Source organism: Etheostoma cragini, chromosome 9, assembly GCF_013103735.1.
Source record: "Etheostoma cragini isolate CJK2018 chromosome 9, CSU_Ecrag_1.0, whole genome shotgun sequence".
NCBI lineage: Eukaryota > Metazoa > Chordata > Actinopteri > Perciformes > Percidae > Etheostoma > Etheostoma cragini.
Window position 1 is genome coordinate 6,090,907 of NC_048415.1, and position 26,179 is coordinate 6,117,085.

The 26,179-nt window shown below is 39.5% G+C and overlaps 2 protein-coding genes across 2 annotated transcripts; one reads left to right on the forward strand and one right to left on the reverse strand.

Moving 5' to 3' along the window:
- The first annotated feature begins 311 nt into the window (after positions 1-311).
- ebna1bp2 (EBNA1 binding protein 2) lies at positions 312-5,092 on the forward strand. The gene is made up of 9 exons (XM_034882282.1): positions 312-532; positions 1,138-1,221; positions 1,909-2,081; positions 2,315-2,438; positions 3,161-3,250; positions 3,489-3,564; positions 3,771-3,861; positions 3,983-4,157; positions 4,279-5,092. The coding sequence occupies exons 1-9, from the start codon at positions 437-439 to the stop codon at positions 4,324-4,326; spliced, it is 957 nt and encodes a 318-aa protein (XP_034738173.1). The 5' UTR covers positions 312-436; the 3' UTR covers positions 4,327-5,092.
- On the reverse strand, positions 4,837-6,388 carry fam183a (family with sequence similarity 183 member A). Its single transcript, XM_034882283.1, has 4 exons — positions 6,150-6,388; positions 5,632-5,691; positions 5,426-5,529; positions 4,837-5,218 (listed from the first exon to the last, which is right to left on the reverse strand). The coding sequence occupies exons 1-4, from the start codon at positions 6,268-6,270 to the stop codon at positions 5,123-5,125; spliced, it is 381 nt and encodes a 126-aa protein (XP_034738174.1). The 5' UTR covers positions 6,271-6,388; the 3' UTR covers positions 4,837-5,122.
- Between the last annotated feature and the right edge of the window lie 19,791 nt (positions 6,389-26,179).

The following is a 26,179-nucleotide window of genomic DNA, read 5'->3' on the forward strand; positions in this document are numbered from 1 at the left end:
ACAGTAGCCTGTTTGAACTAAATATATTTTCACTAATTTACATTTTCTATGGGTTTTCACAATGGAATTCTCTGTTATATATGTAACATTTGTTCTGCATTCCTTCAAAAACTACAATAATGAAATTTGTTTATATCGAGTTATAAAGGGGGAATTTTAATAAAATAAAAAAGTAACACGATAGCAGTGTTTTGAAGGAAAACGTACTTGCAAGATTTTCAAAGTATTGGAGAACCATTAAGGCCACTATTGTTCTTGTAGTAGATCTCCCCACGTAGGAACCTTTTGATTTCCCACATCCTTTCCGCCGGCGGAATATGTTGGTACACCGTTCCACTCACTCACTTCCTTCCCACGTGAAACGCTCCATACATGTGAGGACATCCACATCGGATTTCTTGGCGTTTTAAACAACTAAGTCCCATATTGTCATCTCATGATTATCGATAGCAGGAGTATGGAGTCAGCAGATGAGGAGGAAATGCTCGGACAGGACTCTGAGGAGGAAAACAGTGAGTTATCAGACGATGAGGTTAGTGAACCATTGATGTGCTAACATTGGCTAACGTTAGCGAGCCAAATCTAACAACTGCAAAACTAACGTTATTTTTGCGGGAATCTGAAAAAGTGCTGCTTGTAATCCAAATAGAACAGATGAGACAGACTTGCGACCTGTTTACATTAATGTTATGTGATGAGATAACGGTCAAAAGGACGGTGTTTAGAATGCTCATTCCCTATAATATGTATTTATGTACATTGCACATACTCTCTAGCTATATCGTTTCCTCATAATGTGAGCTTTTATTCCCTGGTCATTATTTTGATATTTTGCCGTTTAAAAAACAATATTATACATATTGTTTGTTTATAGCATTATCATGTTTTATCATGTTCATGTATTTTTTTCTATTCTGTATCTGTTTCTGCACTTTTGCCGGATTTGCTTTTCCAGTTTACTTATACTAGAAAACCTAACGTTACTTGACAAGACACCTGAAACTGAGACTGTTACTTTGTTCTATTGTGCTGTGTAGGAGTTTCTACGTTGGCATCAAGGTTTTTTGGAGGCACATTTTATGTAACAGAATTGGCCTAACGTCATACCTATAACCACATTTTCTTTTCTTTCTTTAGCTTCAAGAAGCCTTTGCAAAGGGCTTGTTGAAACCAGGGATGAACGTTCTGGTGGATAAACCCAAAAAGTTTGTCAACAATTTGGTGAGTGAAGTGTTAATTTCCTGTCCCGTTTTGGTCTATATTAGCTATGGAGGCAATTAATAGAAAACCTGATTCACACAATCGGAACACTTAATTTTAGCAACGACCTTTTGAATATGTTTGAATACATCAAATCTTGCAACTGTTACTTTATTACTTAAAGGTGCCCTGCCATACAAAACCATTTTTACTTGCATTTTTTTTAATAATGTAAGGTCCATATGTGTTTATGTTGTGAATGTGGAAATGAACTGCTACCTCCTCTGTCAGCTCTAGCCCCTGAAAAGAAATAAGCAGAGAAATCAGACCAATTTAAAAAAAAGCTGGTCAATCTGATGTCATGTTGCCTGAGCTCATTACTATTCACAAGCTCCCCCAATTGCACTAGGTAAAGGATACTGATAGCCAGGCTCTCATTGGCTAGCAGTTAGCTAATGAGAGTTGTTATATACGAATATCAATAAAAATTGTAACAAATCGAGCTGAGTCTTCCTGCAGGCTTTCTATACCACACTAGAATGGCTTGAACCAAGGTAACAAAGTCCCTTTTCCACAAAAAAAAAATTCTGAAGTCCATTGTACAACTTCAGACGTTACCACAAAGTAATGAAATACGTGTGGCAGGGCACCTTTAACACACACAGATATTTGGTAATAACATTGTCTCACACTTGTGTTGCAATGCAGGAGGGTTTGAAACAGTGCCTTGCTGGTTTTCGCAAAGAGCTTCCCTGGGTGGAAAGGTTAGATATGACCAACCTGCCGGCTGAAGACGTCATTTCCAAAGCTGAAGGGAAAGTTCCAAGTGCGGCCAACGGAGATATCAATGCAGATGATGATTTCCAAAGAGAGATGTTCTTGTGAGTGACCATAACTTGATGCAACAACATGTGCTAAAAAGTAATTGTCCTTTTACAGAAAGTTTACCAAACAGAAACTTTTTGTTTTATATTTTGTAATAATTCATTTCGAAAAGGCTTTCGAGGATACATGGAGTTTTTTTTTTTTTTTTTTTTTTACTCAATAACAACGATGTAACGCTGCCACATATTTAACCCCTGCATGATACATCTCCGTGTTTGTACACTTATAGCTACCGTCAAGCTCAAGCTACTGTTCTAGATGCATTGCCTCTCCTAAACAAGCATGGCATAGCCACCAAGAGGCCTGACGATTACTTTGCAGAGATGGCCAAGTCCGATCAGCACATGCAGAAGGTGAGCTGGCTCTCGAATGTTACACTTGTATAACACACGTGCCGTTTTCACAGATGTAGTTAAAGCAAAACAACAAGTTCAAAGTCATACTCGTATGATTCGGATTGGTCAATCACTGCATTTTATGGTCTGTTATTTCTGTACAACAGACCGTTGCTTTGGGCGGCGTTTTGATAAGACAATGTAGGACCCATTTTTAAATCCATATTTGTGCTCATACAGCTGATCAACGGATCCTATAGGGAGAGGGTGGAGGACACGGGGATCGCTAACAGCACCAATGGGAATAGTGCAAACAGGACATTAGTTAGGTCCGTGTTTAGCTTACCGACCAGGGCGACCTGGCTTCCGCCCGAGAGTCTGAGACGCACGCAGGCATTATCAGAGGGTAACATCTGGAGGAGTAGCTGTGTAATAAGCTGTGTCATACGTGGGATAAATTGGAGTGAGTAGGCCATTACTGTGAATGGAACCCCTTCAGGCTGATTCAAGACCTGTATCACCCTCTGGGTTCTATTTCACAATAATATCTGCTCTGCATTATCCCTTACATATAATTCTGGGCGATGGAGACACTGAGAGCCTTTAATTAATCTATTATCTAGTTGGGCAGTTGACATTTTATCTCACACATTGGTTTAGGAGACCAGCACAGTTGCTCTGTCCTTCCTATTGGATTTCAATCCTGATCTTTGCGTGACCAAAAATGTTTTTCTGTCCAGATCAGGAAAAAGCTGATCTCAAAGCAGCTGATACTGGAGAAGTCGGAGAAGGCCAAGAAACTGCGTGAGCAAAGAAAGTTCGGCAAAAAGGTTGGTCCCTCTTTTCAAAGCTTATTACTCCTGTAGATCTAAACGTCTTGTGGTCCAGTTTTTAAAGTACCTTTCCTATGTGAAGAATAAAGTCGCCTTTCTATGAGGACTATATCTCTGCAGTCCCACTGGTTATCATTGGTTTATAATGGAAAGTATGCAAAAACAGATGCTAGACCAACGGCCACATTTCCTCTTTTGGTGGGAAGAATTAACATGAATTTTGAATGTGTGCTAGGTCCAAATAGAAGTAATCCAGAAGAGGCAGAAAGAGAAGAAAGCTATGATGACTTCTGTAAAGAAATACCAGAAAGGTGAGTTTTTTTAGAAGTGTGGTTTTATTCACACATTAGTTTCCCTGCCTGACAAAGGTAAAAAATGTATTGCTGTCATTTATTGTGTTCCGGGGAAAAGGAACATCTGTAAACTGCTGTAAAGGAGTATAAATATAGGTTATCTGTAAGTGTATCAGTTTTTGTTCATATTTAGGATTATGATTTCTGATTACCTCCACTCCCAGGAATGACCGACAAATTGGATTTCTTGGAAGGAGACCAGAAGAAGGGCAAAGACTCTTCTCAGGTCCCTAAAAAAGCGGAAAACAAGAAGGGGTAACGTTTTCCATTTCAGCTGTGCACATTGCAGTCATACAACTCAAGCACGAGATTTTATAAGGGTTGATGTTTGTTGAATTTTCACAAAAAGCCAAACTTTTGACTGTTATTTTGACAGCCTCAATGCCAAGAGAAAATACAAAGACCAGAGGTTTGGCTTTGGAGGCAAGAAGAGCGGAAAGAAGTGGAACACCAAGGAGAGCCACAACGATGTTTCCGGTTTCCGCGCCAAAGTGGCTAATGCAAAGGGCGGCAAGGGCGGGAAGAAAGGCGCCAAAGGAGGAAAACAAAATGTGAGTCACACACATGCAAAACACTGATTCAATAAATGTAGAAATTGTCCCAACGTTAGGTCTACGGTGTGTGCTCGGCTCTGTGGAGAAGTTTAAAAATAAAAATGTTTTTCCCTTTCAGAAACGCCCGGGCAAGTCGGTGCGCAAGAAGATAAAGTCTCGCTCGTAAAACCTGACAGAGGCTGGTCAATAGGCTGGACTTGGACAGTCTTTCTAGGCAGGGTTTCCCCCAGTCTCTCCCCCGTACACATCAGGAGACATTAGGAGAACATGGGCTTTTCTTCTACTCTTTTTGTACAACATGCCTTCTGTTGATTGAAATGGAGGACCCTTCAAGCCTCATAGAGTCGGACGTCCTGCCCTTTTGCTACGGACGCTTTTGTGAAGAACATGACTGGTGAAGAAAAGGTCTCTCCTTGCAGAAATAGTCAATCCCAAAGTGGACTCCATAGAGCTACCCACACCATAGTCTTTTTCCAAAAAGAGAACAAATTTGAATGTTAAGAAAACTTCTTTTCTTCTCTATAAGTTGATATAGACCAGTTTTATTGTCTATGGACATATAATTGTCTCTCCATATGCGTATTTGATAAGGTGCTAACTACACCAGCCTCCTTGCCATCTGTTTTACATTGTGTGCTCTTTGGAGTTTGGTGTACTCTGTTTTTTGTTTTGTTTCTTCTAACTCCTTCTTGATTCACAGATTGTCTCCCATGTGACATGACATTTTATAATATTGAGCAGCTGTTAGTTTTGCCCTTTCCTATAATATAATTAGTATGTGATGGGCACGTCTGCTTTGTATAGGCGTGCAAATGTTGCCCCTACAAGTGTTTTTCTTAGCTTGCTAAGCTGAAAATGCAAAAGGGCCGTTTTGGCGATGACACCTGTATGTTTATATGATCAACAAATAAATCTGGACACAGGTTGCTCAATTTTTGGAGATTATCATTATTTCTTTTGGTCTAACTTGTTGACCGCAGGGCAGATTCTTTATGTTTGGTGACATCAGAGCAGACTCTGTAGAAATTGAATCTCTGGTCATTGCGGTTCGATGGGATCTGATGAAAAAATAATGGACAGTATTAGTATTTGAGTACAATCTGGGGATAATTTAAATTGTTACCATTTAAATAAGACCATCATTGGATTTGATTGTTGAATTTAATACAATTTTGGTACTCCAACTAAGTGCAGGCTTGCTGCTCACACTGCCCTCCTGATTTCCTGCAGTTTGGCTATTAATTCTTCTGACTTGTTTTCCTCACCAGTGGAGTTGACACCCATCCTATTTCCTGACTCTCAGTTTGTGGAACTGCATATTTCTTGGTGGGTTCCTGGCGGGCCCTGTGGAAGGCCTCAATGAAGTCCGCTGGAAAAGTGTATTAGCGTTATCAATAACAGATTTTATATGTATATGTAAGTAATTTTATTCAGAAAAAGAGACAAAAAAACTTCATCAATGTTAACTTACAGTTATCTGCAACAACTTCTTTTGGTTTCCTAGACATGGGTTTGTCAGCCAGGACATGTACTGAAATGTAGTGGAAACAAAGTGGTGGGGGGGGGGGAGCAATTTTAATGCAACAACTTATTCACAATGTAATGTATCGGTAACGTTAAAGATATTTTAATTAATGTTACTTTTGCAAGTGGTGCTTCCAATTGAAGTATTATTGGTACCTATCTGTTCACATTTGTATCGCACGTAGCGGTGGAAGAAGTACTCGGGTCTTTTACTTAGGTAAAAGGTACTATAGCTCTGAAACAATACTAAGAAGTCCTACATTCAAGAGTGCGAAAGTGTTAACAGCAATTTTGACTTGAAGTACTTGGACAGAATGGCAGCGCTCAAGTTTTGTGAGGGATTTAAAAAAAAAACAAGGACATTTTTATTTAATGTCCGTTTGAGCTATTTTTTATCTAACGCTAGCTAAGCTAGGCTACAGACTCCGAGAAGACGGGTGAAGCAGGACAGACTATTTAACTTACATTTCCGGCGTGGGTTGATGCTGAACTCCGTGTGGAGTTTCTGTTGTCTTTGCTCTTTCAGGATCGTTTCAACATGAATTGCGTTTTGATGGACTAGGTCCAGTTTCTCCTTCCCTGCCATGTTGTTTTTTAAACGAAACAAATCAGCACTGAAGCCGAGAGCTGGCAAAACAAAGATGCGAAGGAGTTTATTTCTGATTTCCGTTACCTAGCAACTGTCAACACCGCCTCGCGCTGCAGTAACGTCACTCGAACACACGGCGGAGCCGCGCGCTCAGATTTAGTCACTGTTGGATGAGTACTGCTGCCCTTCATGCACAAATGGAAGTAATCCTTTTATAGCAGTCGTGGAAATGAACTTATCACACTCTCTCATGTACTGTACGTAAGTACCATTTTCAGGTACTTGTTGCTACTTCAGCATTTCAATTTTTTCCAACTTATTCTTCAATACAATTCAGAGTCCAATACTATTAATTCTAATTATGCTTATTTACCAAACTTCTGTTGATGCTTTGTTTATTCATCACACTTACTGTCTAAATGGGATCACTTTATTTTATCTTTTATAATGTTATTATTCATTCCTTATTTTAGCTTCCAGAAGGTGTGCTTTAAATTGTGATGCTACTACTTTTGTTCTTTTACTTGTAATAGTATTTGTGGTATTGCTTATTGTACCTAAGTAGACGGTTTGAGTAGGCTTTCTTCCACCACTCAGCTACATCACATCATAAAGTAGAGACTAACGCAGCAGCAGATACAAACTCATTGTAATATTTCTTCTGTAGAAATATTGATTTTAAATGTATTTTAATAGTTAATATTTATTTTATATTTATTCCCTTGCATACCATATTATTCTAACAGTTAATACAATTTCTTTTATTAAGATCACTACAATTAATAGTCTACATGCTATAAGACTGAAGTGAACAGTATTGAAGAGGAGTAAAAAATATGAAAACGAGGTGTATTTCCTCTATAGTTATTGTTTAGGCTGAAAACAGCTAAACAAAATTTTCAATTTAAGGGTTGTATACAATACTCAGAGCTTTGTAGTCTTCCTACCGAGTTCATTTGTTGTTCATCACAATAAATGCTGTTTTTCCGTCAAACGACAGCTGTTTTGTGCCATGTTGAGAATGCTTGCCTGAAGCAAACAAACCCATCAAAATGAGCGGAAAAGCACTGAATGAATGAATAGGCTACGTCTAGACTAAGAAAATGTAGCCAGCCTGAGTTCACATTTTTTATTTTTTATTGTATATGTTCTCTTAGGGCGACAGTTGACATTTGAGGTATTTTTCTCAGTTCACTTAACATGACAGTCTGTTGTATGTCTAATTCCTGCACACTCTTTCACTGCATGTTCACTAGCCTGTACAAGTGCCTGTGTGTCTGCATGGCTTAACAGCTGGGAGCATTTTACACTATGACGAGAGCAAACTTTAAAAAAAAGTATTGAGCTACCCGAGATGACCAGTGACCTTGTGCCAGTGCAGTGAGTGTAAAAAACAAAAAAAAGTGGAGTGACATGTCTTTACGTTGTCTTTTAGTGCACTTGACTTCCCCAGCTCTCTGCGGTGTCAGGGATCACACATAAATAGCAGTACTTTCACATCTTGTAAATAGTACTTGTGGTTGGGTGCATTGATATACTTTCAAGGCTACAGTTAGAATCCTGCCCTGTCTGCTGACTTCTCACCACTTGTCTCCTCATTTGGCTTCCCCACCTCCTCTTCCTCCAGCTTTTCTTCCCTCACACTGTCCCATCTGCTCTTCTTGGAAGTAATCACTTTGTTTTTACGCACTCCCGTTTCTATCTTTGTGCGGTTCTGTGAGCTTTGTGTTTATGTGCTTCTTCTCAGTAACAGACAGCTTAGCGAAGGTTGAGATGTCTTGCTCTTGGGTCCTGTCTCTGAACCGGATTCACGCTTTATTGGCCCTGCGTGAAATAATAATGGAAACAGGTAATAACTCAAACACTGGAGGTGGAGATTTCAGTGATTTCAGTGTGGGTGGGTGACAAGTCCCCTGTGGTATTTGAGGAAGAGTGAGCAATATATATTATGAGAGGATGGGAGGGCTTGCCGTGCCAATCTATATTCCCCGGCTCCTGTCACAGTGTCGGGCCAAGTTATCATAGGAGCAGCTTTTGAGTTCTTCAGGCTGGGAATAGTCAAAGGCCAGTTTGTGAGTTTGTTCAAAATCCAGTGTCACCCACATGCTGGGGAAGGTACTACACATGGTGTGTGAGTTGATTGAATGTGACACATACTCAACTAACTATTTCCCATTCTCCCTCATGTCAAGTAAAGTGTGTTAGCAGCTTGGGGGGATGTAGTCTCCACCCTCCCATGAGTGTTAGCAGGAAGGACGCCTTTTGTCTGGTTTGATGTAGCTGGAGAGAATCATTAATGGCTGATGAGTTTAAGGTTAAGTGTGGTGAAAGCATTATCCTGGAAAGATTTGAGAACCTGATTAAATGGCATTTTCCTTGTTGTCTTTTTATCTTGTTTTATAGTGTATTTGATTACTTATTTAGTCTTACAGTCTTTGTCTTTCAGATTTGTCCCTTAGTTGTTGGTCTTGTGAATTTTGCATATTTTCTTGCTATTGAACCTGTGTAATATGCATCATTACTAACCGGTGTAATTTTGCACAGCTACTAAATGTGTCACATTGCATTGTGGGATTGTTGGCAGAAAGTAATGAACATGCACGTTCTTTCTTTCCATTGTAGGAATTATTTGAGGGCCCTAGAGCATACATTTCAATTCTGAATGTGTCCACTAAAATGGCCTACAGCAAATGTGCACTGTAGTAAATAGGGAGTGATATCAGCCACAGCCAACGGGGGTGTTCTAGAGAGCACTCAACAATCTGAATTAAGTAGGAAAAAAGTTACACATCATCAATACAACTTCTTTTGTAATTTTTGATTGGCTTCCTGTTAAACCCTATTCACGCTCAATTGAAGTTATTTGGCGGAAATATGTCATAAATTATGTTGTAATTCAACATACTTCTGAAAAGACTTAACTGCTTTGGTGGTGTGCCAACTTTGTTTTAGTTTTGAGTGATGATGATGTGTCATTTCAAAAAATCAAAATTAATGATATGAAGTTTTCACACCAAACACACCTACAATTTCCAATTTAGATGAAGTATTTATCAAATGTGTCCATTCGTTATGATTATAGTTGTGCCCAAAAAAAAGACCAAGACATGATGAACGTTTTTCCCATTGCTGTCATCTCACCTTATATATTGGGCAAAGCAAACATAATAAAAGTCTTTCACTAGCTGAATTTCAATGCAGGAGAATTCTCTCTGGTCATACTGTTCGGGAAATTATACAATTTAGGGAAAATAAGAGGGCAGTTGGTCCATTCAACTTTGAATCATCAAGATAAAAATCCATCCTAAGAGCGAAGGAAACCCTAATAATGTAAGGCTCAAGGAAGACTCTTTGTTCACACTATTAAAGCTATAATCAAAATATTTCACGTTTGATTTGATTTATTGGGATGCCATTACCCAGGGCCATAGGCAAAGCTATTCATGATGGAGTACACCCCAAGCTTGTGCAGCTATACAGTACCAATAATTATTATTACATTAGAACAACCACCAAAACACAACAATCAATAAATACATCACTGAAAGAAAAACATCAAACAAAATAATAACAAGACACAACAACAATCTACACAACACACTATAACACAGGACATACTTTAAATTATTCACAGAATGTAGAGAAGAGATTGTGATATTGATCACTGATAATATGACCAAGCAAATGCACAAATAACACCCTCAATGATAATAACCGCATTCATTAAGCATTAGCCAATACAGAGTACTTGGAGTTTAGAAGACATAGAGACATTGCAAAAAGATCTCTTTAGAAATACACACAGAATGTCACATGCAGTGCAAGTGTGAATGTCTTTGCTCCTGTGTTCCCCTCACAGATCACTTCCTTTCGTTCAAGGCACCAGCACCAGCCTCTGACCTTCGCTAACACGACTGTTTTAATTACCAAGTGGCCTCTATTGCCTGTTAATTAAAAACACTATGTCATGGATTATTCAGCCATTTCCTCCATCATTGCTCTAACATAAAACAAACTAGAGGTGCACACTTTTCCCCATCACACTCCATCTAATCCACTCTAACGTGTCTGATGGCTAATGAAAACCGCTTACACTTTCTTCAGTGAGAGGACATGTTTGCTGAGGTTGTTAACCTTAATAAAATCTATCTTTTTTTTTTTTTCAGACCGGTCATTGGAGTGTCTGTGACTGAGATTCAAAGGAAGCTGTACCATTTTCAATCAAGCACCAGTTAATAAAAATGTAAATTGACTTTCTGTTGCCCATATGCAGTCTGGAAAGGTTTTTAAAAGAGCTGCTTCCATTGAAAGTGCACCAGTATAAGGAGTGAAAAGCAAACAATGGGGGAGTATGGTAAACTTCAATATTAGGGTTTGGGTTGCATTTTAAATGCCCAACAAGACCTCCACCCTGGACAATCTTGTCTCCTCCACCAAAAATAAATAAATACCACGATAACACGAACATTTATTTATTGAAAAAATAAATTTGGTCTGCAGCCGCTAATGCAATATAGATTCAAAGCTGAAGTTTCTTATCTAACAAAAAAAAATCTACAATTAATTTTGGAGAATAGTGAGCTGATGCTGTGCTCTCCTGTGAAGACCGTGAGACAGTGGTTTTGTGGTGTGGTTCTGGACCCCCGTGTGTGCTCTGTCTGTTGCAGCCAGTCAACCAGAACAGTAATCTAACAGGAGATACAAGCCCACCCATCTCAGCCCTTTGTCTCCTCACGTACTGCAATGATAATTTATCTCAGTTTTTTATCCGATTTTCTTGGACCCCATGAGGGACTGTGGGTGTTTGGTTATCTGATTATGGATTTTTATCTTCCTCTCTTTTAAACAACTCGTGTTTGGAGAAGCAGGGCACCTTTACGCAGAGGCACACACATACAAACGCACACCTCTGCTGTGTGACTGTTCTATCTATTCACCTTGCACTGGAAACAGCAGGTGATAGCAACACCACATGTACTGGTACATAAACAAACACACATGCACACAGGTTGTTCCAGTTTGTTTTGATAGACTTGTAAATGTCTGGGGCTCCCTGGAGACATCGTGGTCGTGGGAAAAGCTGTCTTCCCATCAGATGTAGCTCTGTGTCACCATTGGTCTTGTCTGTAATCTCCTGTTTTGTCTCACTGAAGGAGACTTTCTCAGGTAGGACGGAGCACAGCAGAGATTACTGCAGTATAGATTAGGGTAGACGTCACTGCAGATGGCTACACCACAATGTTAGTTCCTCAAACGTAATGAAAATAATAGGTGAAAAATGAACAATATGTAGGTGAACACCCGACTGTTGAAATGTTTCATGGCTGTGAGACTTTACATTAGACATTACTTGGAAACTAGTTAATTTGCCAAACAGACACAGAAATCGCTTATTTTTTTCGTTTTTCTTAAGAACACAGTTGGTTTGGCTTTTACAGGCCGCCATTGTAAATAAGTACCTGTTCTTAATGACTTGCCTGTAAAAATAGAGGTGAAGTAAAAAACAATCACTTTTTTCACCACCATTTTCTTAATGTTCAGCACAAGTAAAGGAAGTGGTGTTGCAGTTTTCAATGGAAAAGGCCGAAAAGAAAAATAATTCAGCATTAAATAAAAATTGGAAATGGTGAAAGTAGAAATAGGTATATTCTCTTTTTCAGCAGGAGCCCGGGTGGCGTTATATTTGTGCCTCACTCCTGAGTGTGCAATGGCCCATTTTATGCAAAGACTTGAAAACTCAGTTGTGTCCAGCAACACTTTTAAGGGGTTCATAATCAAATTGTTCCTCATGTTGGCCTCCTGACTGCAGGAGTTTGTCTCCATTAGCAGCAATGGCCTGGAGTCTGTCAGGTTGATGGCTTTTCTCTGCCTTGCCGGCAAGCATGAGCAGGTGAATAGCTCATGTTAGCTGGGTAAGTGGTGGCAAGACAGGAAGAAACAGGGTTTGTGTGTGTGTGTGTGTGTGTGTGTGTGTGTGTGTGTGTGTGTGTGTGTGTGTGTGTGTGTGTGTGTGTGTGTGTGTGTGTGTGTGTGTGTGTGTGTGTGAGAAAGGCGGTCTGTATGGATATTTGAGACGAAACAATGTTTTTGAATGTCAGATTGTTTGCGCACCCTGACTCCCACCCCATTGATTTGCTGAAGAAGTTGTGTTTTTGCTGCCTCAACGCCTCACAAATCACCGTCCTTGTGTGTGAGTGTGTGTGTGTGTGTGTGTGTGTGTGTGTGTGTTTGGCCTTCTGGTGAAGACAAAACCACCCAGAGTTCATGGCACATGCATGCATTGCACATACATACACATACAGAGCACACTCCTGCAATTCATCATCTTTTTATCCTAGCTCCAGACGTGGCCTCTCGTATATGTGGGCCGGTGTGCGCTGTTACTGGATTAGTGTATTTGTTGGGAGTGCTCCGCGCAAGCATGCTCTCAAACAAACACTCACTCAGACATCTTAGACATTTAGGGCAGAAATATTGTTCACGCAAGTACGTAAATGCTGACGCTTATAGCTACATTGCTGCATTCTTGAATGTGTGAACTGAGAACACACAACACATGCGTAAGCTGCCGTCCGAGTGTTGACCAGAATCAGCAGGAGTTATTTGGTGAATACACAACAGAATTGATTATGGCATGAACGGATGTTGAAAGAAGCATGACAGCACACTAAGCAACCTGAAGGATACACCACCTGTCGGCAATCTGTAATCAGTGCCCTCATCAAGTTAAAAGGAGCACCTGAGTTTTCACCAGTGTTTTCAGAAGCAACTTTTTATTTGGTCATTTGGAAGGGAAAACACTGTTCTGAAAGATTCCCAGACAAATGAACTGCTAAAATCTGAACCACAAGGAAGACAGCCTCATAAACCCAATTAAATATGCATGTATTGTTTGAGGTTCTCTCTTTTTAAAAGTGAAATATGTGCTTGCCTGAAGACAAATTTTGAGAAAGCGCTGTTGAATTTTACCCCCTTTTCCTTTCTGAAAACATTTGCACAGCCAATTTTTAAAAGACTTGTTTTAAGTTAAAGCTCTGTGTCCTTAATCAGTTAGCTTCCAGCCTCTTGGAGTCATCCAGTTTTGTACACAGTTTTGGTGTGTTTAGCTTCTTTCACTCCTCTGAGATCGTGTTTAGTTTCCTTGAGCCTTCATGCCAGCTCAGCCATGACTTATTCCCAAATCATAGTGTAACCCGGTTTACAGTACAGGCTTCAACAGTCTTAGTGTTATTGTCCTATGAGTCTATCCACAACATTCAACTTCCAAGATTGCTCCGTTGCCAATGGAAATACTGACGGATATTACTCAATTAGGCCGGATATCCGCTGCCTTTAGGTCTCTTCGTGTTGGCATTTTAAACTTCGGTCAATTTATGAGGACTATGGTTAAACCTTCTGAGTTCTCTGCAGGGTAAGTCCAGACAGCTAGCTAGACTATCTGTCCTATCTGAGTTTTCTGTTGCACGACTTAAACAACTTTTGAACATACACACCAAAAGAAGTTACTAAGGCAGAGGAAATTCCAATTAACCAAAGTATGTTTTTCTCCCATCCCGGAATGCTATGTGGACTAGCCAGACTCTCCTCTGCAGCGCTGTGGATGAAGGTCTGGCAATGCAAAACTGTTGTCCTATATTCATATAGGCCAGTTTTAGTACCATTTTGCGAAATTGTCTATATTGACAAGCAGCTGTAGAATTGCAACCATTTCTATTTTCTACTTCACTCTAATCAGTTTGCTGCCTCACTTTTGCTACCATGCTGCTGCCTGTCTCATTACATGCTGTCCTGCATCAGCCCCTTTTGATTGGTGTTCCTCGTTTGACTGATGATAGGCTAACTGGCCTTCCTCATATTTACTATGTTAATGTCTGTCTGCATTTCGCCCCAGTTACCGGTTGCAAGCACCAAGACCCCCTGTGTGTGCCTGATGCTGATTGTCATACTCCCACATTTACCTTTAAGAAAAATTGACATGTGTCCCATGAAGCAAAATGCACATCACTTTGTCGTCAGCTGTGTCTATTTTTAACTCCAACACGAAGTTGTTTTTGAGGTTATAAGGGAGAAGACATGAAATGAAAAACACCATACAGCTTGATATCAATGCAGAGAAGTGAAAGTATTAGTTTAGTGAGTTCAAAAGAGATTTGCGACCTTTAAATTTGTTCGGAAAAAAAACAGTTTTTTAACATTCTGACAGGTTGTCAGCAGCACTGAGTTCAGTTAAGCCTTATTGCAACATGAACCAATCCTTTTTTTAATGATTTCACATCCTTTGCCACTGTGAACAGATCTCATTGAGACTTTAATGGAATCCCTCCCCTTCTCTTTCTTAAACATCTTGTTGTGAGACATTCATTTGGAAAGCCTCATTAATGTAGCAACGTGAGATGAGCCATGAATCCCTGTCCATGTAGTTGCTCATACGATCATCCCCATAATAACTTTTCTGCCAAAATACTTAAGGGACCCACAATTCAAAGAGACGTTAGGTATTCACAGCATCAAGTCCAAGATACAGCTATTCAGGCAATGTCAATAGACAATGTTGCCAATGAAAGAAATTCAGGAAAGAAGGCTGACAATGGGGACAAAATCCTTGATCTTGACCCTAAAAAAACTACCGTTGGGCTCCACAGTTGGAAGTAAAATCACCATTAATGGATGTCGTAATGATCATCAAATATCGGATCTACTGTACACTACAAATTGGACAACATGTATAATTCAAATTATAAGTACAAAGATGCGAATATGGGAATGTAACACCTTTACTAGAAGTTGTGTGAGGGTAAAGTGTTATTTTCCTACGTACTTTGTCATTGTTGGATTTGAATAAAATAGCCTATCATCTGACTTGCAATTGGAGCTGTTTGCACTAGCTCTTTGTAAATTCAAATTAAGCAACATGTGATGCTAAAGTGACTTCCTGTTCATGAAACAATTGAGTTGATTTCAATTGGACACATCACAGAGGTTTCCTGGCAAATGATTTGCACATTACTTAAATCTTGACTTGCTAGGACATTTTTAAAGTTTTAATAGTGCAAAACGATGTAATAAATCTCTAGCTAGCTAGTGATATTTGTTAGTTGTTGCTAGCAATCCTAGTTCCAAATCTGTTATGACTGGTTTAATCTGTTTATCAATTCCTGAAATGGTTAAGCAGAATTTTCTGTTTCTATTTTGTTATATTGGCTTGCTCACATAAAATTCCAACAATTGAAAGTAAGAGTCTATAAGAACTTGAACAAGTTCGACAATAGAAATCTTAAAATAAACGATTGTCAATGTTCAACACTGTTCTCTAAAATGTATCTTAACTTTAGACTAGTAGCATTCTCGCCTCCTCTGTGATGTTTACCGTCTCACTGGTTTGCATCACTAACCCTCTAGCTTTGGGGCTAATAACACAAACCCAAGTGTCATTGGCTCAGATCTTATGAATGGGAAGATTGCTGGGAAAAGTCAGTGAGGTTATCACTCATGTCAAATTCCTGGCCGGAGTGGCCACTTTGTTTGGGAAAAAGATCTGGCTTTGTCACGGCTTGGCAGTCATTCATTCCCCTCTAGTCAAAGGAACTCAAGACAGCGGAACAAGAACTCAAAAGATAGCGTTGCTGCAGTGTGGAAATGCTTGTAATTCCAAAATAACATTTTATTTAATTACTGTTGGAATTTTACACCTTTGTCTTTGTGTTCAGTATGCATCATGGCTCATTGGGCCATTTGACACATTCATACCCATTTATGATCCACTATTTGATTTCTCCTGTCATCAATCAGGAAACAACCTATTTTTGTCGAAGTCCTGGAAAGCTGGTTGTTTGGAGATATGAGATTTTCATCTGGCAGTGATTTGAGACACTGAAAGTGAAGAGGGCCACTTAATCACTCCCAACACGGACTCAGTGAAAGACTCCAAACAGCCATGACACGCAGGGATGATAAATACGTCAAGCCATCAATTAGGAAACCTAAAAGAGGACGTGTATAACTTGGCAGGGAGTTTAAGGTTCAAGGCGCAGTTAGCCATCACTGAGTGTGTTTGTGCACAACTATAATAAGGTGTGATGATGGCTAAGGTCACAAAGAAGATCATGTTTCATTGTGCGACTTTTTGTAAGAAAAAGTGACTAACACAAGAGTTAATGTAATATTACTCGGCAACAGCAATCAATCAAAGATGTTTAAAGTGTATCCGAAATATAAGATGTCAATGATGCATGTTGCAAAAAACGCTCTTTTTTTCCATTCGTCATTGGCTAGTAAGATTCCTCATCATGTCCAGGAAGCAAATCCCTTCACTGCAACCTTGAGACAAGCACTGCTTTATAAATTCATGGGTGTGTTACGTCTGAAAATGTTTCCTCTCCTTGAATGATTACTACCTGCGCTTGGAACAGAGTCATTTTGTAAGGTTGAGAAATCCGAACTAAATTGCTGCTCCAGCCTTCTCTCTCTTTCTGCTGTTGACAGTCCAGCTAAATGTCAAATCTGTCAACAGGTACCACTTTACCCCTAGCGACAAAAGAGGGGTCGGGTTGCTGCTGCGGTTCAGTCAGTGTTTGCTAGGAACCAAGAGACAGGCTTGACACATGAGAGGATGGATTCTGAAGTTAAATACATTTCACTTAAGTACAACATTTGTATTTAATCTTAACAGGCATTTACAACGCATTTAACACAGGATGACTTTATCCAGTGTAAAGCTCTGCAATGTACATCATCACCGGCAGCTTTTTATTTTCATTTGGGTTTTTTAAAACTCAACCTACAGGAAATTCTCGTATAAAAGAAGGCATTCTAAATACAGCCAAGTCTCACACGAAAGCCTACCAAAAGGTGGAAGCTGGAAGGCTTTTAATGTGGAAAAATTTGGAGGAAGTTTTGATCTTTATTCAACTTAACTTAAAGGTACCCTGTAGAGATTCCTCACGAACAAAGTGAATTAATGTTTACGTTAACTGTTTTAAAAATACACAATGGTTTTTTTAAGGCCTAACAAACTTGTTGGATGTATTTCCTTCCTTGTAAAGCATTTGTAAAGCTACTATTTTTGAGTATGAAATATATGAACATGAAACTTGTATTGTTTGGGTCAACTTTTTCCTGGCAGAGATTATCTCCAAGGCCTTTTCTGGTGCATTGTTTGTTAACGGCACCTACTGTCGATCAGTGGAATGATGTGAAACCATCGGCGATAGTGTGTGTTGTGCTGCCACATGTATTCAAATGCATGCATGTGCATCCTTGTCTGTATGAACAATATACAAACAAGACCAGTTCCCGCTCTTAAAACCATTGCTCGGTCAAAACCTGCACAGGACACCTTTATTGATCAAGACAAGCTGCAAAGTGGAACAACTTGAAATAATCAACGATTTCAAATTAAAATAAAACAGGTTAACATGGAGGTGATTAAGTTTGTACTGGGTAACAGGAAAAAATAAGAATAAAAGCATGTGTCTAATGCAAGACTGCCAAGCCAGGCCTGGTTCTCACTGCCATTGTTTCAAGTATTTGAGAACTTTTCACCACTACTCGAGAAGTTGCTTACAGTTTGTTGGAAGTCAACTGAGAGATTAAGTTGAAATGTAAGGTGAAAGGTTTAAAGGGAAAAGCTTTTCACATGCTTGCCTCACTGGCGCCTCAGTGTTTGGAACATTTATTTTCCTGTTCTAATACAGGCTGTCTGGACAGGAGACGTTTTCTAATGGCCACTGTTGAGACACTTGAATGACGGTTGCTGTCAGACCCTGTTTGACTAATCGTCTTCTGCTGCTTACCAAGATGATGGCCGATCAGATGTATACTGAAAGACAGGTATGGTGTCATCACCTCCAGTTTTCAGCCATTACATCAGCCAGTAAAGCTGGCTGTGTCTCGGATGTAATTCCTCTCTAATTCTCCATTCCTACTCCTCTTTGTCTCTCAGCGTCACACTCTATCTTTATTATCATTTCCTTCATATTACACCATTCAGACGTTACCTGTCTCAAAAACGTTTCAACCTGAAAACCTTGAGGCTGTATGAGAGATGAAAAAAGAGAAGTAACAGTTTCTTCTCTGGACTTCCATTAGACTATTTATCAATAGAAGTCTGGCTGTAAGGTGAAAGATGGGAACCACATTCGCTTTTGATTCGGTTGTGCCTGGAGGAGAGTAGATAGAGATTAATGAGCTTATTAAATCCAAACAGACTGCCAGACAGACATCTCATTAAAACGGTGGTTTGGAGCCCTTGAAAATGTAGGTCAGCCTATCAAAATCGAGCTTGTCCATCATAAAGAAACAAATGACATTCAAGAAGAAGATTCCAACTGTTTTTCAGCTGTCAGCCCTTAAAGAAGACTTGAATGGATGTATTTGTCAAGTGTTTTTTATATTGTCAAGATAGTGCTCTATCAATAAAGTTGAAACATGCCCCAAGAACTTCTCACCTGGTAAGGGAGAGATGTTGGACTTCTTTTTTAAGCATTCAACACAATTGAATGAAAAGAGTTAAACAGTTTGGTACTTGTGCAGTCCTTAAGTGAGGTATTGACCCTCTGGTTTGTGTTCATGGTAAACAACATCTGATTTAATAGGTTAGGCATAAAATGTTACTGTGCATTGTGTTTTGTTGGGATTTACTTTAGCTTGTTTTGTCTTTGAAATGTTGTTTTACCCTTGCTTTTCCTGAAACTTTGTTGTGTATTTGCACCCCAGAGCCCCAAGAGTTTGCAAATTGATTGATGGAGAGCTCTGCCAGTCCTTAGCTTAACATGTAAGTCGGCCATTGCTCCACTTCTATCGCATTCACATGCCCTTCCAGATTGATGCAGAAAGCCCTTTCCACGTGACTCCTGGCCTTTAAAACGCTGACTCGGCTGCAGAGAAAGGACAAACTGTCTCATTTACATCCAGGCCCCAGCTCATTCAAATATAAACTTTAGGAGAAAGATACTTTAGCTGACATTTTGCTGTGTAGTTTTGTTGTGAAATGTGTGGCAACAGCATGTAGGATGTGTTTGTGCGTCTGGGTCTAATTGTGTGAAGTGAAAGGAGAGTTGGAGCGCCATTCTGTTGGTTAAGCGTTCCCCTGTGCTCTCCCACGGCCGCTGAACTGCTGACTGCCACTTTCCTCGCATAAAGATGGAGAGCATGTACAATACAATACTTCCACACACACACACACACACACACACACACTGTATAGACATCCCTGGGGAGCTTACATGGATTTACATGGAGTACTGGTCCTCAGCCAGCAGCTGCTGCCAACAACCCATCATCACACTTTTTACCGGTAGTGTCTTGACAGTCCATCCTTTTACAGCTCTCCTGTTAAAATGTGCCAATATATATGTGTGTGTATGTGTGTGTGTGTGTGTGTGTGTGTGTGTGTGTGTGTGTGTGTGTGTCCAGGTGTTTATGTGTATGGCTCTAATGGTTATGTGTCAGAAAATAAAGTGGTGGCAGAGTGAGATGTATGCACCAAGCCACAGAACTACAGTGAAGCTGTTTATGTGCGGAGGGAGTCATTCCAGCCACTTCATGTCTCATAATGGGTTTCATGTTTTGGTGCATTTGTTCCCAGAACACCATGGCCTGCAAAGATGTTCTATTTGCTCTTGTATTTGATTTTTTGTTTTTTGAGAAGATAGTGTGTAAGAAAAAGGTGACATATGGAGTAAATAATCAGTGTACATACACAATGTATTCAGCAGTCCTGCACTTGTATTTTGATGTTTTGAATAGAGAAAAGTTTGGGTTTACACAAGCCAAATGAAGGCTGACTTAGTTTGTACAGAGTTCTGAAATGATAAGTTATTAAATGATTAGTTGATGAATCAGTTAGTCAATGGGCAGAATATTCATTCAATCAGGAGAGACATGTTTGCAGATATGCAAATAAGGTTGATTGTACAGCGCAATACATACAAGTCTTTGGCAATTAGACTCCATCGCTAAGCACATATTTTGTATATACATGTATAGGGGTAGAGAACCATCAGACCCCCCCAATTGAATCTAGACACCAGTGGTGGCGACAAAGGAGCCTGAAGACCAGACCAAAGGAGGCTTGGACCGATCAGCTGGAGTAGATGACTGGAGGGGGCAGGGGGGTGGAGGGTTGCAGTCTTTGCCTGCAACGACAGCTGATAGCAAAGGGAGAAACAGATTTTTAAAGCACGGTTGTGACTCTTTGATAGGCCCTTTGCATTTTGTGTACGATTCTGATTGGTTTAGCAGAAAGGTGAACGCCTCCAACAGCTGATTCGAGTTAGGTAGAGCATTTATTACGAGGGAGGTCTTCCTTAAAAAACTTACACTGAGATACATTTAAATCAGGAGAGACTAGTTTCAGGTATGTGCCAGTTATACAGCATGATAAATTGTACATTTATTTGGATAACAGCTGAATTAATTTAGGAGAACATCGATTCAAAGTTTGGTCTTCCTGAAAGAATTTACACTGAGCTACATCAGACAGCTTTTTTGAGAAAATGTAAACTGCAGATGTGAGAATTTGCTTCCTTTTTTCTCTGTGTTTTATTACTTTAATAGTATAATAATTAATATTTGCTCTGAAACAGTCCAATTTAAATATTAACTATTAATCAATATTAACCGAAAACAACAGAACCAGCCTTAAAAATTCAGTGTAATTTGTGATTTATTGCAATAAATGACCTCGTATTTGGGTAATTGAGACATGAACTCAATATTGGTTTATTGATAAGGGTAATTGGGAAAACAAGGGCATTTAAAAATAGCTATTCAGTATTGGCAGAAATTAATGAAGTACATGCAAAAATATATATATAGATTTATCAAGAAATTGTGCAATAATGAAATTGTTGGCTGCAGCAGAGCTACTCAGATACATATACATGTGCGTGTCTTTTTGCTTCCTCTTTTGTTTCTTTTCTGGGATTGTCGGATGAAGAGAAGTATTGCCAGTTAATCCGGCTATCTGTCACTCCTCACCATCCCAACACAGAGATCTGGTTACAGCCGCCACCAACAACCCCCACTTCAAACACTCAGCTGGAGAGGCCTCCTTTGTCCAGGCATGTGTTCTGCCACAACTGGACTCTTAACACAACAAAAAATCACTGAGAGAGCATGTGTGTGTGCTGGGGAGAGAGGGCTGTTAAGGTGCAGAAGCTGGTGTGACTTGCAAAAAATGTCTTAGGGCTAGCTTCTGCATCGTGTGAGGATAATGAATTACAGCTGGGGGAGTTGATTAAGTACAACAAGGAGCATTCAGGTGATGTAACACATTATCTTAAGGCCATGCTTTAGGGTAACAATTCCCAGGCAACATCTGAGACATTGATTTTCATCCTCAGCGGATAAAAAGTTAATGTTCTGACTTTATGAGCACCGAACAGGCTCATTTTTAAAATTTGTGCATGTGTTTTTTAGGGTTTCCCATCCAAAACTTACACATACTTACACATGTAGCTGCAGCCATGTCTCCTAAAGATTATGTTCATAACTAATTAATTTTAAATTAAATTCTACTACTAATAATAATAATAACAGTAGTAGTTGTAGTTGTAATAGCATTATTATTATTTAACAACCAAATCCACAATCCCTCCCTGCCCAAGTCCAGGTTTTGGCCACTAAAGCAATGGTTTCCAGTGTCAAAGTTTTGAAATGCCACACTTCCTGAATAAAAAAACAGGTGAACAAAAATTGCACGAGAAAATACTCTAGGCTGCCATTGTGTTTTATCCAAAACGTATTCAGCAAAGCAGACATTAGTAATGTGTATGCACCTAGGTACGTGAACAAGTGCTGTCAGCATCCCATTGAGATGATTCATCCCCAGAAACAAAGGCTTCTGTTTTCAGGTACATGAAAAGTGTATTCAGCCACACTTTGTTAGAGTTGGTAGCTAATGTGTTTCATTTTTAGAATCAAGCTCATTACACTTTAGTCAGGTTCATCATTCAGGTTTTGCCTCCAGCATGGGCATAAGACTCTTTCTACTCTTACTCAGAATTCTCAATATTTCGGTTTGTTACTGAAACTTAGCTGTTAGTTTGAGCATATTTTAAAAATTAAACAGTTTGCTTGTAGATGAGCTTTGAAAGTTGAGGGTGTTTTAGATTTTTTTCTGCTTAACCTAATGCAAATATTTCACTGAAAGTGTTTATCTGCCAAGTGCCAGCTTGAAGCCAGTTATGTGACAGCTTGCTGGGTCTGTGTCCTCAGAGAATAGGCCTACATCTCAATGTGAGTCTCTCCGTAGAGCGGAGACACATTCATCACATCCCCTTTGGATCTGTGTGAGTGTGCAAGTTTGTGCTTGCAGAGATTTTGAATGCAAGCCCTGCAGTATATCAGGACTTTTCACCCCATATGTAGAGGACATGATGAATATAAACAACCAGGCCTATTCATCTGAACATCTCTCTATTTTAAAGTAATTTACTGGGTGGCTGTATACCCCAAACCACACTAAAACCATTTTGGCATGACTAAAATGAGATTCCGACTTCTAAATACTCAACAACAAAAAAAAAGGTAAAATAACTGGTGGAGTTTCACAATTCTCACCAAATAAGCCAAAGCAGAAGAGCAAAAACTTGTTTGCACTGGAATGAAATAAACTGACCTGTAAAAACCAAAAAGAACATAAATCAACGTGCAATATCTTACCCACAAAAAGTCAAAAGCTATATTTCTAAATTTGTGTCACCGGTGGTATGTATTGAATTACATGGTATTATTTATTCTGTTTCATGCTTCAGGCAGCATTGAATTCAGGCAGCAGTAATGTGTCCAGAGCAAACTTCTCCCAGAGGAACAACATAAATGTATTAAATCCCAAAAGAATTCACAGGCACCGCAAATTAGAAAGAGAGAAAGAAAAGAAAATCTATTTATTAGCACGTCTCAGTGGCACATTTCAGCAGAAATGCCTTCATCTGGGAGCTGTTGCCTTCATTCTCTGTGTTATTTTTTTCATTTTCTGTGTCGTAATTTTTCCCACATGGATTATCATCCATTCCCTCCTGGCTGCTGTGACACTCTCCAAAACGACAGATGTTAAGAGCTCAGTTCCAGATCTACGTGTGTTTCTCTCTCTCTCACACACACCTACACACACACACACACACACCTACACACACACACACACACACACACACACACACACACTAACACATCCCAGAAGAACATAGATCAAATTCAAATATGTACTAACATACAGACACTCAAGAAAATACATGATTATTTACATGCATTACCGTAACTCACACATGCTGACAGGCTTTTGTTCTCATTCTCTCTTGCTCACACACACACACACACACACACACACACACACACACACACACACACACACACACACTGTGCTGATGAGTGTGCTTATCTACTGTAGTGTGATTGGATATAACACAGAATGATAATCAGTTTATTGCTACAGTAAGTTGCACATACATGGAATATATACAATATATATATATATATATATATATATATATATATATATATATATATATATATATATATATATATATATATATATATATATATATATATATATATATATAATAGTTTAGCGTAGGTAAAATGAGGCTGAATGGGTTGAGTGCATAAAGCCGGGGCCTCGTTGATGAGGCTGCCTGCGGATGGTTGTATTTGGACTAAATGGCAGTAGGTGGTGTAACAACATGGCACATTGCCTATGAAGCAGAATCATTAATTACAGTCATTATACGTATTGCCTCAAAAATACACGTTAAACAAAAACATGCACATACACAGTCACTGTGTAGCTGCCCCCCTGCCTCACAGTCTTACTAACTAACTAACAACTAAATTGCACCTGTTGACACAGCTGGATACACAGTGTGTGCGTGCTTAACATTAACTTCACTAACATTAACTCCTGTGTTTTTGAATATTGTATGCTCGTGGCACATTAACTTTGCAGGACGTAGCGACACACAAACTCACAGTCATGCTTCACTGCTGAGTAGTAAGTTATGCCTTCAGTGGTTTCTGACAAATGTCTTTCTTTATCAGACTCAAAAACATTTCCTCTCCCAGGTGTCTTTGCACTGATGCATCCCTAAAGCGGATGGTTTTTAAGTTATACAATACATTTTTATATTCTTATTGTGACCATATATTTTGTAAACTTTTTGTGGGACTCATTACAACTATTTATCTGTCCTTCATCTTCCTCCAACTTCACCATCACTATCTCACTGTGAGCCTGGAGACAGATAGAGTACAGATTAAGACACACAGGCTAGACACTATCAGCATTATACAAACAAAACAAACAGGCACCAGGCAACAAACAACATACATTTGTTGGAAACTGGGAGACTTACATTGTACAGATTAAAAAGGATCTAACCTTGTCTATCTATCATCTAGATCGTCTTTTTTACTTCATTTGCACCAGACCGAAATCATTACTTTTTCTTACAGAAACACATCTTGATGGTCCTCTTGCTTCATGCTCTTTAACACAGTGAGAAGAAAAGTATTTAAAAGTCTTAAAATGATTCATGAGCTAACCTCAATAAACAACGTATAATATTCAAGCTGCCAAAGAGCATTTTGGAAGCTATTACTTCTTATTTTTCAAACTGAATGCATATTTGCTTTACAAAAACACAGTGTTAGTGTCAAGCACACAGCAGTGATGTGCCTGAGACTGGGCAGATTGTGGGACGACAGAGGGGATGTAGGAGGAGGAGAGGGGGAGTCGTAAGGTTTGACACGCAGTCTGACAATCTGACGCCTTGCTGTCTCCATGCTCTTTATTTCTATCTGTCTGTCTGCAATGTGCTTTTTCTCTGTCTGCGCAATGTCTGCCTACTCGGTCTCCCAGCTTTGCTTTTGCTTACTCACTCAGACACTCAGATTTCTTTTTACGGAGTCTGTATAGAGCTATGATTAATTCTTTTTTTTACCAAATATCTGTTCTATTTCTGGCCAGTTTTAAATGTATCACATATTATGGCTTTTTAACTAGCCGGACTCAAGGACTATTGAAATTGGAATATTGGCCTGCTATGTTAGTCATGAATGCAATGATACAAAGTAAAAACTAATACAATCTATTGAAAGATCAAATCCTCTGGGAGTACAGATATGGCTTTATGCTTATTGATGCATCAGTTAGAAGAAAACTTTGAAATCTTTAATATATACAGTCGATCCAGTGCAACGTTTATTCAACATTTCCTTTCAAACCTGCATTTAAGTGCAATATAAACTTAATTCACAGTCCCATTGCTAGCGCATGAACCCTCTGAATGTTAAACAGGACTTCTTAACGTCACTCCTATTTTTGTCGCTCATCCATCCACAAACTATAATACTCCCTCATTTTCTCAGAGGAAAGTAGCCCCATTTGTCAGCACCGTCACCGCTGTGTTTTCTCATTCGTCTGTCAGTGATTTGGCTCAGTGAGTTAACACCAAACTAATTCCCAACGTTCATTCATTTGTCGTTCCCTCTCCCTCGGTAGAGGGGGACCGGCCTACAGGGCAATGATTTAGTGCTCGGGAATCTAACTACTCCAAATGGAAACTCACAGTGGGAAGGAAGGGCTTTCCCTCCTCGTGTGATGAGTGATAAATGATAGTCAGGGGGCCTCCAAGCCTTCACTGCCCTACTGTTATAACCGCTTACGTAGCGAGGAGAGACACGCGACTAAATCCTTCCACTTCCCTGTCTCACTGAGTGCTGTCTTGCTGTTGTTTTTTGTCTTTTTCCTTTTGACTGTAACAGTGAGGCCACTGTCCACGACTACTCTCCTAATCTGCACTGATTGACGTTGTTTCACTTTTTCTGGCCGACATTAGTTTGACGGATTGTTGGAAAACAGTGTTGACCACACAGTGCAATTTCAGGCCAATTTCAGGCCACCTTAAAT